This window comes from Mustela nivalis (assembly GCF_964662115.1).
Source record: "Mustela nivalis genome assembly, chromosome: 3".
NCBI classification, from domain to species: Eukaryota; Metazoa; Chordata; class Mammalia; order Carnivora; family Mustelidae; genus Mustela; species Mustela nivalis.
In genome coordinates, this window is record NC_139022.1 from 62604399 (window position 1) to 62616477 (window position 12079).

Consider the following 12079-nt stretch of genomic DNA (forward strand, 5'->3'; position numbering starts at 1 on the left):
GACTTCTCAGCTCCTTCCACAGTTTGGCTATTATGGACATTGCTGCTATGAACACCGGGGTGCAGGTGCTCCTCTGAATCACTACATTTCTATCTTTAGGGTAAATACCTAGTAGTGCAATTGCTGGGTCACAGGGTAGCTCTATTTTTAACTTCTTGAGGAACCTCCATACCCTTTTCCAGAATAGCTTCACCAGCTTGCATTCCCACCAACACTGTAAGAAGGTTTCCCCTTCTCTGCATCCTTTTTGTTGTTTCCTGTCTTGCTAATTTTAGCCATTCTGGCTGGTGTAACATAGCATTTTCACTGTGGTTTTATTTGATAGCTTTTTAGATTTGCAAATTGTCATGCTTATTTGTGTGTGTGTGTGTGTGTGTGTGTGTGTGTGTATCTGTAATGTTGGTTTTTTCCCCTTACAAAGGACCTCTAGAACTCTGTAAGTTTCAGATCCTACACGATCAGGAACTGCCCCTTTAAGCCAAAAGGAAGGTTACTATGACAGATAATTAAATGACTAGGATCTGAAATCCAATGAAGATAAAGGGAAAGCAATGAATTAGAGGTTTATTTGAAATGTGAAACCAAAAGAGCTTCTAGTGCACTAGATATGGGGAATGAGAGGAAAGTTGGGTTGGATGATTCTAGTAGGGGTGAATGGATAGGTTTGACATCATTTCACCAAGACATGGAATTCAGCAGAAAGGGGAAGATTTTGTGATCACACAGGTTGGAAGAGAAACTAAAGCTGGAGAAAGAGACTGGGTATTCATCAGTGTCTATACAGGGAAAGGGAGAACAGGAGATTAACAGATTCAAGGTCAGAGTAAACAGCAAGAAGTGAAGCCAAAGGATGGAACCCTGGCAACAACTAAGGATGTAGTGTTTCAATATGTGTATGGGGGAGGGGGTGTAGACCAGTAACAAGACAGAGAATTGGAACAACCATGCAAGAAAGAGTGGTTTTTTTAAATGGAGGAAGAGATGTGTTCAAATAACCTCAAAGGGCGAATTGTTATTAAAATAAAAGTTAAAGTGGAAATTAAATGGAAAGGGAAATCAAATTTGGCAAGAAGCATTTAACTGGTAACCTTGAGTGAGAACAAATACGATGTAATTGTGAAAGTCAAAGTCAGACTAGAGTGGACTGAAGAATAAATGGGAAGTCAGGAAGTAGACTCAGGAAGTGTGGATGACTCTTTCAAGAATCGAGGCCAGTAATAAAAAGAAACACAGGGAAGTAGAGGGGATGTGGGGTCAAGGAAGGGTCAAGCCCACTTTATTTGTGTCTTCTAATGCTAAACATATACCTACCCTATGACTATGACCCAAAATCCTATTCCTATGAAACAATCATGAAAAGGAGAATGAATAAATGTAGTACAGCACATTGACAGAACTGAAAAATACACAGCAAAATAACAAATTGTAGACAAGCACAACAGGGATGAATGTCAGTATTATGCTAACTGAAATTAGACACAAGATACTACATACAGTATAATTCCAATATGTAAATTTCTAGAATAGATAAAACGAATTTATATGGTGAGAAGTCAGAACAGTGGTCATCTCCATGGAAGGAGGGCCAGTGACTGGGAAGAGGCACGAGAGAACCTTCCAAAGGGAGGCATATGTTCTCTATCCTGACCTGTAAGATGGCTGCAGGGATGTATATATATTTAAAAATGCATTAAGCTGCACTCATGGTACCTCATGAACTCTATGTCCTTTCCTTTGCTGTACCTTAATGAAAAGGGGGAGAAAAAAAATAGAATAAAATTTCCAAGCCAGCTTCACCGAGGAAACACCACTAAAGAGAATTATCAAAATACCACCAAATCAAAGTAACTTCTGTGTCAGCCCGAGGATATCTGACAACGATATGCATAGCAGCAACGGCTGCAACAGACTGAACCAACTGAATCCATTGGCCACGGAGGAAATGAACCCCTCCCTCAGGCAGGAGTGTCAGTGTCTCCACCTTACTCGTTCCTAGCTATGTAAAAATCCTGCTCCGGAGCCCAATCCTTTTGCAGACAATCTATCCTTCCCACTGGACGGGCCTTTAGAATGTCAAAAAGAGTCTTCCAGAGCTCAGCACCAGCCTAATGCCTCTCCTAGATCAAAAGAACACAATCACTGACTTCCTTCACTTCTGTAAAAGAGCAATTTAGAAGACAAATTTGTACCCATCAGAATCCCTGCAGTCGTCTGTGACACTTTCCTTTGATGTCTCACTATCATACCCAGTGATGAAGAGATAACAGCTGGCATTTGAACAGTCATCTTTCCCCCCCAAAAAACCCGTATCAATCACTAGTAAACTCAACACTATTTAAAATTAATGGGGTACCTGCACTCTTATCTTAAAAAAAAAAATTAGATACTTACCATTTTGTCTGGTACCAACAGCGGCAATGATGACTGGAACTGAATTTAATGCTCTTTTTATCACTGGGATATAATTATCCTTTACTTCGTGGAATGAGAACTTGTCATTTACGTTGTATTTGATCACAATGATGTCGGCACTCCCGATTAGGTTTCTAGAGGTATACCAATCACTGTCAAAAATGTCCTAAACCAAAATGCAAAGAGCACTCGTTAGTCTACTTGTCTTCAAGTCAGTCATGAAATAAAATGGGACACACACCATTTTTTGCTATAGTTTAATTTTTGAAATTCATGAGAAGAATTGATTTTTAAATAAGTAATTACCTAAAATAAAAATGTCTGAAGCCTACCAACTCTTCTATTTTTGTGTATTCATTTAGCCTAGACCACAGTGTAGTTGTTGTACTATAAAGGAAATCTAGAGAATTACTGAGAGTACAAACAAGCACTTTGTTTTCAAATTATGTCATACTTTTATCACCTAATAATTTTGAAAAATTTTTAGACATTTTTATTTATTTCTTTGAGATAGAGCAAGAGCAAGGAGGACGGGCGGAAGGAGAGGGAGAAGCAGGCTCTCCCCTGAGCAGGAATCCCAATGCGGGGCTCCATACCAGGACCCTGAGATCATGACCTGAGCTGAAGGCAGAGGCTTAACAACGGAGCCACCCAGGCACTCCTAATTTTGAAAATGTTAACACAGCCTTAGATGCCAGAGCATCAGTATGAGTAAGGAAGCTTCGAAGGATTTTCTGTGACCCAGTTAGACATTGCAGGATTGTTCAGTGTTTTAAACTGCAATACACTGTGAATTCTGCGGAGTTGCACATATTGTATACATATTTTCAAAATGCATGTATATTTTTCAACTTTATCCACCCTTTGGACAGTAGTGTATACATATAGTGTATATGTATGTGAAGGGGATGTATGTTTCATAAAAAGACACTGTATATTATAAAGTGTGAACATTGTAATGAACCAATTTTTCAATTCATGTATTTAGCTTATATAAATTAAAAATTCAGGATAAGTCTTTCAATTTAAAATTTTTTACTTCTAGACTATAATTAATAACATTTATATTTAGAATCAGGGCCAAAAGTAATTTATTATGAAGCCTACTCTTTAAAAGCTTTGGTATTTTAAAAGTATTTTTTTCAAAGTTTCTATGTAGCATAAGAAAAATATGTATCGTAATACCATTGCTAAATATGCATTAGTAGGTTTCTTCTCATATTCTAGTTAACTACTAATCATTATTTGTCATTTCATGCAGCCTTTGATATGTATTTCCAGGATATATTAAAGCTATATTAAGAAAACAGTTAGATGTGGCTAAAAGGTCTAAAAACTGCTGGGCTATGAAAGTTCACATTTTGAAATATGAGTCCAAAACAGGGTAATAATGCTGGAACAAGTCAATCAAGAGCCATGTGACAGAGCTTCTACTGTATGATGGAAAGTTCTAGAGAAGTGTTACACAGCAATCCCCTTTTGCAAAGGGAGCTGCTTCTCACCAGTACCTCCACAGTATCCAGCAAAGCCTCTCCCAATTCCCTACATCCAGCCCAATCCACCCACTTCCTAACAAGTGCACTCAGAGTAACAAGAACAGCACGATTTTTAGATATAACTACCCTACTGAAAACAGGAGCATTTAAAAAGGAAAAATAAAAGGACCAAAAAAGAAAAATAGGCAAACTACAGGAATATAAACTCCAAAGGCAGTCCTGAACTTGAACTCAGCCGGGGGAGAAGTGAAGTGGGACACAGATCAAGAAAATGTGAAAGCTTCCCAGCAGAGCTCTACCCTAATTTCCAAATCCTAAACCACAAATCCATTCAGTTCCAATTGTATCTGTTGTAATATCCAAGTTCAAAGTACACAAGCATAACAAGGGTACACAAGTATAACAAAGAAAAAGAACAAAGTCAGATGAATGGAATAAAAAACAAAACTAAACAGAGGTGGGACCAACATTAAACAGCCATTTAACTCTGAGAGAACAAATCAAAAGTAACTACTCTTTGCATTCCAAACAGTTTAAAATTCCAGAGTAACTAGAGAGGTGTACTTGGAGGAAAGGAGACATTTAGAGGAAAATATCATGAGAAAATGGGTGTTGGCAACATTATCACTGTTGTATTGAGGATATTAAAACTAAAAATAATTTTGTTTTTAACACAAATCAGAGTTTCAAACCCTGCACGAGAAAACTGTGCATGCATTACCTCACTGCCTTTTGTGGAATATTTTTGGTAATCAGGAAAAGATCTAGAAATAAAATAATGTAACTGCACAAAAAAAGGGGAGGGTGGGCTTGAGAGAGACATAATAATGAACTACATAAAATGAATCTGAAACACATTTATGTTAAAAGTGTCAAGTATATACGGCAAGGATCCAGAGTGAGGCTACAGATCTACAGAAGAAACTAGGAAAGAGAAGCAAAACTATCTCATTCTGATTCCAAGGAGGAACGAACACCACATTTCTAATCAAGCTATGTCAAAGAGAAAATGCTCTCCTAGTTTCTAGAAATATGAAGGAAATCAAATTCTCCCACCCCTTGTAAATCAGTTCCAGGATTTCCTCTGGGAGGTTATGCAATGCAACACTTGGACCCACATTGGGAGAATGGAACTCATCTTCTTAAAAATAATCTAAAATTTTAGAGCAAAACAACAATTTTATTCCACTTGCTGGCACTGAAAATACAGCACCTACTAAGTACCAGCACTGCTACCTCAATGTATTGTATTTGTGTAAATCTTGAATGATGTGTAGAAACACTTTACTTTTGCTTAGTATAAGGGATACATGGTTATACTGTTGTTGTAATAAACATTGTATTACTAGAGTAGCTACTACCTGGACTACTTACTAGAGCATGTCAGTTTCTATCTTAAGAACTTTACATGTATCATCTCATCTACTCTTCAGCATAACTCTAGGAGCCAGGGCATCTTTAGGAGGCAGGGAGTCTTATTTTATACACAGGGAAAAATAAGGCTAAGAGAATATAGTGACTCACCAGAAAAAACCACTAAGCAGCAATGTGGGGATCTGCAATCAGGTCCTTTTGCTATCAAAAGCTGTGCTCTATCTGCTTTGTTATACTGAATATTCTGTTCCGGTACACGTCAAGTATTAGCTGATAAACACAATCAACTTGAGTATCTCTGAAGGACTTTTACTTACCACCAAGAAAAGAAAAGCACCTTATAAAGAGAAGGTCTGCAAATGTATTCCCTTATGTTTAAAGATCATTATAACCCAAAAAAGTGTACCAAAACTCAATGCTTTAAATCTGAGTCTAAACAAACAAAAGGTGATTAGTACAATAAAGCACAATAATCAGTATATGGCAAAAATCTTGACTACAGAGGCTTATTTTAATCCTTTGGAAAATTTCATTTACTACAGTATCTGGCATCACAAGTATTGTTTTTTGCTAAATTAACAACATGAACAGTAAAGAGTTAACGGCTTGAAGAAAAAACAGGAAAAGTAATCCTAACATCCGAATTCAGCTTATTTTATTTTCCTTAAATTTATTTACTCTATTCACTCCACATTTGTTCAACTGCGTATAAAACCGGTAAGTTTTTAAATTGTACCATCTTTCACAATGAAATGGCCAAAGTAAAAGAAGTGTTTCACTTGTTTGCATGGACTCCAGCCAGTGAGTTCCTTGTGATTGGCATCATCACTGTGATAAATGGGAGTTTAAACCTGGTTATTGAAAAAAACCTGTTTTATTTATTTTACCTCATTAACATAAATATCCTTTAACTGAAAATTTCTTTGAGCTAGTGATCTTTTCATTCTGTAATTTGCATAAGTAATTTTTCTAGGCACATTCCATACATTCCTTTAGAAAGGTGTATTAGTTCCCTATAGCATACAATTCAGGTTTTTACAATTGATGTTTAAACATAAAATCTCACATGGTAATTTGTATTCTTTTTCAGACACTAAGCTTTCATCTGTTATAAAATATAATCTTCAGCTTTAGTTATACTATTTTAACTCCAATACCACTATAGAATCAGAAATTTTCAAATAAAATTAAATGAAAACATTAAAATAACTACTGTTCTTGTGTATTACATTATAATTATTATATTATAATGCACTGAAAAGATGTATGTGTTAGAGAGTAGCTTTCTTTCTCCTTTTATCAAGCACTCAAGAATCAGACTAGAATTTTACCGACTCATTACAATTTCTTTTAATTATTACAAATTTTAAAGCTTTTAAAAAATTCCAAGCAGTGTTATTATTTCTGATTTATGAGTCACTGAAAACAAATGGCTACTATATTAAGAGTATCTGCATTATTAAACTTAAAAACAAGAATTAAATTTTTCAAAAGTGGACACTGTTATAAATGAGTGGTTTGAAATTAATTCCCAGTCCCTCTCTCTTCCTCTCCTTTCCAGGGGTCCTATTCCTGAACTGTCCCAGTGAAATTTATTTTTGCTTGTGTTGAGCTTTCAGAGGACTTTATTTTTAGAACACTAATATTACACTCTCACCCACAGGGTAGGCATGAAAAAACATTGCTCTCTGCTGGTGAAACTTAGTGACCCCGTCCCTTGGGATTGTCACATTCAACTGCCAGCTACCAAGGGACAACCTACAGTCCTGAAGCCTATGAGTAAGTGCTCCATGTTGCCACTGGGGCTTTTTGCCTTCTAAGAGTGTTCTCTGACCGGGCTGCCCCCTGCCCAATGAAACAAAGGAAAATAAAGATTTCCCCCCAAATGTTTAAAAACTCTACGCAGGTGACCCAGACGGTCCACAGGATGAAAGGGGGAAAAGGGAGAGGAAGGGGGGAAAAAAAAAAATTGAAAGAAAATCTCCGTCAGCCTCGGCGCCGAGCAGCTGCCACCACTTACCCAGACGGGACAGTCGTGGACCACCAGCTTGACATTGCCAAAAGCGCTGGCCTGATACTCGGTGAACACCGGACGTGCGACCGTACTGGTCGCGTTCAGCAACAAGCTGCTTTCGTCCCCCGAGACCAGCGGGCTTCTCCCCAGGTAAGTGCGGATGAGCCCCGACGGCCGATTGTCCTGGTGAAACGCGTCCCCCTCGTTCCCCAGCGCCACGATGTGAATGGACCTACACGACAGAGAGGGGCGAGGGGGAGAGAGGCGCGTGGTCAGCGCGAGGATCACTTTAATCCGAACAGGAAGGGCGGGGGGCAGCGCGCGGCGAGGATGAGCAAGAGCCCCTCGCGCTGGGGCGCAGGACACGCGTTGGGGTAGAGACAATGGCAGGACCGCGACGCGTACGTACATGATCTCAAATCCAAGGGCAGGGCGGCGACTCGGAGAAAAGCTGCTCCTCGCGGCCTCTCGGGGCCAGGCGGCGGCGTATTTACCCGCAATCAGCTCATCCCCGGCCGCGTCCCCCTCTCGCGCCTCCACCGCGGCGCGGCCGACGCAGAGCGGGCCCGCGCGAGCGAGCGAGCGACAAGGGGGCCGGGGACGTGCGAGTCGGGCCGTGTGCGCGCTGCCAACCAGTCAGGAAGTGCCCGGGAACATCCCGAGCGGCCCGCCGCTCCCCGCCTCCCCGGCCGCCGCTGCTAAGAGTGGCCAGGCGCCCGGTCGCTGCAGCCCCCTCTCCGCCGCGCTCTCAGGGCAGGGCAGCTGTCGCCTCCTGCTGCTGCTGCTCCTCCTTCTGGACGACAGTGGCTTAGGAAAAAAGCCGGGGCCTCCGCCCCCTCGGCGGGCCTGGCGGGCGGGCGTAGCACGTGCTGGCCTTGAGGGTCGGGCGGACGCGGGAGCGCGCTCCCGCCGGGGCCCCCAAGCCCGGGCAGCGGAGGCCGGATACAAAGGGCCAGCCCGCACAGGGCCCCGCGGAATATAAATTAATAAATACAACGTCCAAGCCTGAGAGCTTCTGATCGCCAATCCGCCTGCAGCAAGTTTGTTCAACTCGAAAGGCTGTAACCAGAGCCAGGGAAAGGGGGGTGGGGCGGTGAGGCCCCCGCTCCCTAAAGACTGGGGAAAAAAGAGGTTAGGGAAGCTAGGCATTCAAGCCCGTTGGCCGCTCCAGCAGCCCAATTTTTTTTTCCCCTCTTGGCTTTGACGGAAAGTGTTTTACCATGTCTGCCGCTTTGTCATTTGTCAACATGCACTACAGCTGTTTTCTAAAATCATACTTGTGAGAAAAAAATAAAGGCAACATTCATGCTGGTGCAGAAAGGGATCTTTGTTCACACACCAATTAATTTGCTAATATCGCTTTTGAGGGATTATTTACTATTTCAAGCTATATTTGGCATATTTTACCAAAAACTGCAAGGTGGGTTTTTTTTTTGTTTGTTTTTAAGTGCTGGGGTTCTTACTGCGATAGTTTTAAAAAGAAGTTACGTGTGAGGTGTTTACAAGCTAAATGCTCATTTACTTGGAGATTTTTCAGTACACAAAATGGCTACACATTTAATAATAACTTCTTAGACCAACTGAAATAATAATAATCGTGCTAATGCAAGGATACTTTAGATTCTTTCATGATAATGCACTAATGTAAAGGTTATGAAGGTCTCTAAACGGCCTCGAACTACCTTAATGCAAATGAACGCTGGAATCCACTAACACCAAGAAGAAGGGCCAGAGGTTACTGTGGGACTCAGCTTCTCCACAAACATAAAAATCCTCACAAGTGCTCTGTGTTTTAAGAGTCCTTATTTATCCCTTCCCTTATTTATTTTGCCCTACTTTAAAATTTCTTTTCTCAAAAGAGCTATTTTGAGGGCATGAGGTACTGAAGAGGTACTGAGGTGCTGAGTAGGGCAGTGACAAGACTAGGGTAAGAGGCCTTTGGAATGTGAACAGCTTTTTATTAAGGGCCCTTGCTGCTCAGTTGGAAGCAGTATAATGTAGTTTCTCATGCTCATAGGTTATGACAAGAGGCATTCATTCTGTAGTCACTGATTTTTTTTTTTAAATCTAGTTTCCCTTGCACTAAGTATAATTTCTCCTTTTGTCTCTAGAACATAAACCATCCTGAAATATTTAAGAGTTTAGGATCACCTTTTCTCTTGGGTCAATAGAAAATATATTTTCCCCCTCTAGTAATCAAGCACAGGTCAAAAAGACAGACACTAAAAATGAATGGATAAAGAAAATGTGGTATGTACCTACAATGAAACATTTGGACTTGAAAAAGAAGGAAATCCTGTCATCTGTTACAACATGAATGAATCTTGAGGGTATTATGCTAAGTGAAATAAGTCAGTCACAAAAAGACAAATACTGCATTATTCCACTTACATCAGGTATCTAAGCTAGTCAAAGAAAGAATGTTTACCAGGAACTGGGGGTAGGAGGAAATGGAGAGTTGTTCAATGAGCAGAGTTTCAGTTTTGCAAGATGAAGAAGTTCTAGAGATCTATTGCAAACAAGACGCATATAGTTAACACTACTGTAATGTACACTTAAAAATGGTGAAGATGATACATTTTATATGTTTTTGCCACAATATGAAAGGGGGTGTTGGGGATTGGAAACTGGCAGGAAGAGAGCATTCATTTTTCTCCTCTGTTACTGAGTATGTGAGCCTGGCCTGTGCTAGGCAGGCATGGGAGATACTGAGATACATAAGACACAAGTGTTAACCTTGAGAAACTAAGTCTATAATTAAAGGTCACTATATTATAAATATTAATCACCCAATTCTTTGAAAACATACAGGTTCCTTTAAATAATTATAATATAGGCTCACACATGCAGTAACAGAGGTAGGTACAAAGTACAAGGATAAAGTTCAGTGAACATTAGGAAGAGATCTGTGCCTGTGTGTCATCAGAGAGAGGGTCATAGAGGAAGTAAACATTGCCTTGCGTCTTAAAGGATGAGGATGAATTGCTAGATGTGGAAGAAGAGGAGGGAGGAGGAAAGGGAAAGGGTTTTAGAAAGAATGGACAGACATCATATGCAAATCACATGTAAAGGTGTAGAGACATGGAAGATCATATCTTGTTCAGAAAACATCAAGAGTTGAAATTCGTGCTGGGGTGCAGATGCCTTTATTACAACAAGCAAAAAAAGAGACTGATTTCCCAAGAGATTTTCAAAGTCAGACCTGATAATAATTATAGATTAGAAATTCACCTGTATATACAATAGAGCTCAGCTAGATGCTCACCAAACCCATCTTCTCTTCCGGGTAAACTAAACTACACAGCTAAACTACATTTCCATAGTTTTTACATGTAAATAGGGCCAGACAATTCATTTTTGGCAGTAGAATATAATCCCCGTTGAGCAGTTAAGAAAAGTATGCCTACTCCACTCTCTTTTATCCCTCTTTCTGCTAACTGGATGAAGCCAGGTTGATGTGGAAGCCATGTTTTTTAAATTGTTGGTCTGCAGCATGGAGGAAGCCTGGATTCCTGAACGACTGGTTATAGCAGAGCTGCCACACAGCATACACTGAATTGAGACATGAGTGAGAAGATGGATCCTTATTGAGTTAAACAGGACATTTTGTGGTCAATTATTACGGTAGCTAGTGTTACTTATCTTGGCTAATACAAGATCACAGATGGTCCATTTCCTGATATTTTAAAGATTCTTTTCAAAATTATCTTAATACTACTTTTTTATACTTATTTTCCTTTTATTTACAATGTTTATTTGGTTTATATATTTGTAGTTTCCCTCAGTAGCATTTAATAAAATATTTACTTTTACCGGGGTGTAACAAATTCAATTATCATTATGTTCTCCAATCTCAAGGTCACTGGGGAACACAAAAGCAAGCACCTCTAGTCCAAACAATATGTTTTCCTATTTTCACAGCTGAAATGCCACTATTTTATATTCATTCTAATAGATGTTCTCATCCCCAGATAAAATGTAGCCACATATGCATGTCAGGTATGTATGAGGTAACTCAATAAGTTATTACTGATCCCCAGACCATGAATATTAATATACCAGCCTTTGAAAAAAATCTTGATTCCTTAATGACTAGAGAGGAAGCATAAGATTTTCCCAATTGTGTTTCATGGAAACTAGTTTTCCACCTGAGGAGGTTGGGGAGAAAGATGGATATCTAGAGAGGTCTGAGCACCACCTTCTCCCATCTCAAAGTCAATCAGACCATTGTTATTGTTACCTAATTTTTAAAAATACGTTAGTTTCATTTTCAGTAAAAAGAGGGTACTTCTAACATTTGAAAAATCCAAAATTCTTAAACACTTATCTAGAGCAAGGGTCTCCGGGGCTCCTGGGTGGCTCAGTGGGTTAAGCCGCTGCCTTCAGCTCAGGTCATGATCTCAGGGTCCTGGGATCGAGTCCTGCATCGGACTCTCTACTCAGCAGGGAGCCTGCTTCCTCCTCTCTCTTTCTCTGCCTGCCTCTCTGCCTACTTGTGATCTCTCTCTGTCAAATATATAAATAAAATCTTTTAAAAAAATAAAAATAAAAATAAGTAGAGCAAGGGTCTCCAAAGCGGGGTTCAGAAGATGACCCCTGACATTTTAGAGTATTTGAACTTCTATGTATAAACACATATTTTTTTTTTTTTTTTACCGAAAAAGAGGGGAAGAAATTAAGCTTTACTCATATTGAATGTGAGGACTGACACCAACATCCTCACCTGATCCATAAGTGGGCAAGCACCTGGGGTGCTCTGGGGAGAGGGGGAAAGCACAGCAGC

General features: G+C 39.9%; 1 protein-coding gene across 2 annotated transcripts in view; it reads right to left on the bottom strand.

Moving 5' to 3' along the window:
• The window catches only part of RHOBTB3 (Rho related BTB domain containing 3), a 54761-nt gene extending 46420 nt beyond the window's left edge, over positions 1 to 8341 (bottom strand). Inside the window, exons 1-3 of one of the 2 annotated variants that reach the window (XM_082723929.1) lie at positions 7706 to 8340; positions 7303 to 7528; positions 2392 to 2578 (exon numbers count right to left, since the gene is read on the bottom strand). In XM_082723929.1, the coding sequence (XP_082580055.1) occupies positions 2392 to 2578; positions 7303 to 7528; positions 7706 to 7707 (415 nt within the window). In that variant the 5' untranslated portion in view covers positions 7708 to 8340. Of the gene's footprint in view, positions 1 to 2391; positions 2579 to 7302; positions 7529 to 7705 lie in introns of both variants that reach the window. The other variant, XM_082723930.1, reaches the window with a different exon arrangement.
• Positions 8342 to 12079: the final 3738 nt, after the last annotated feature.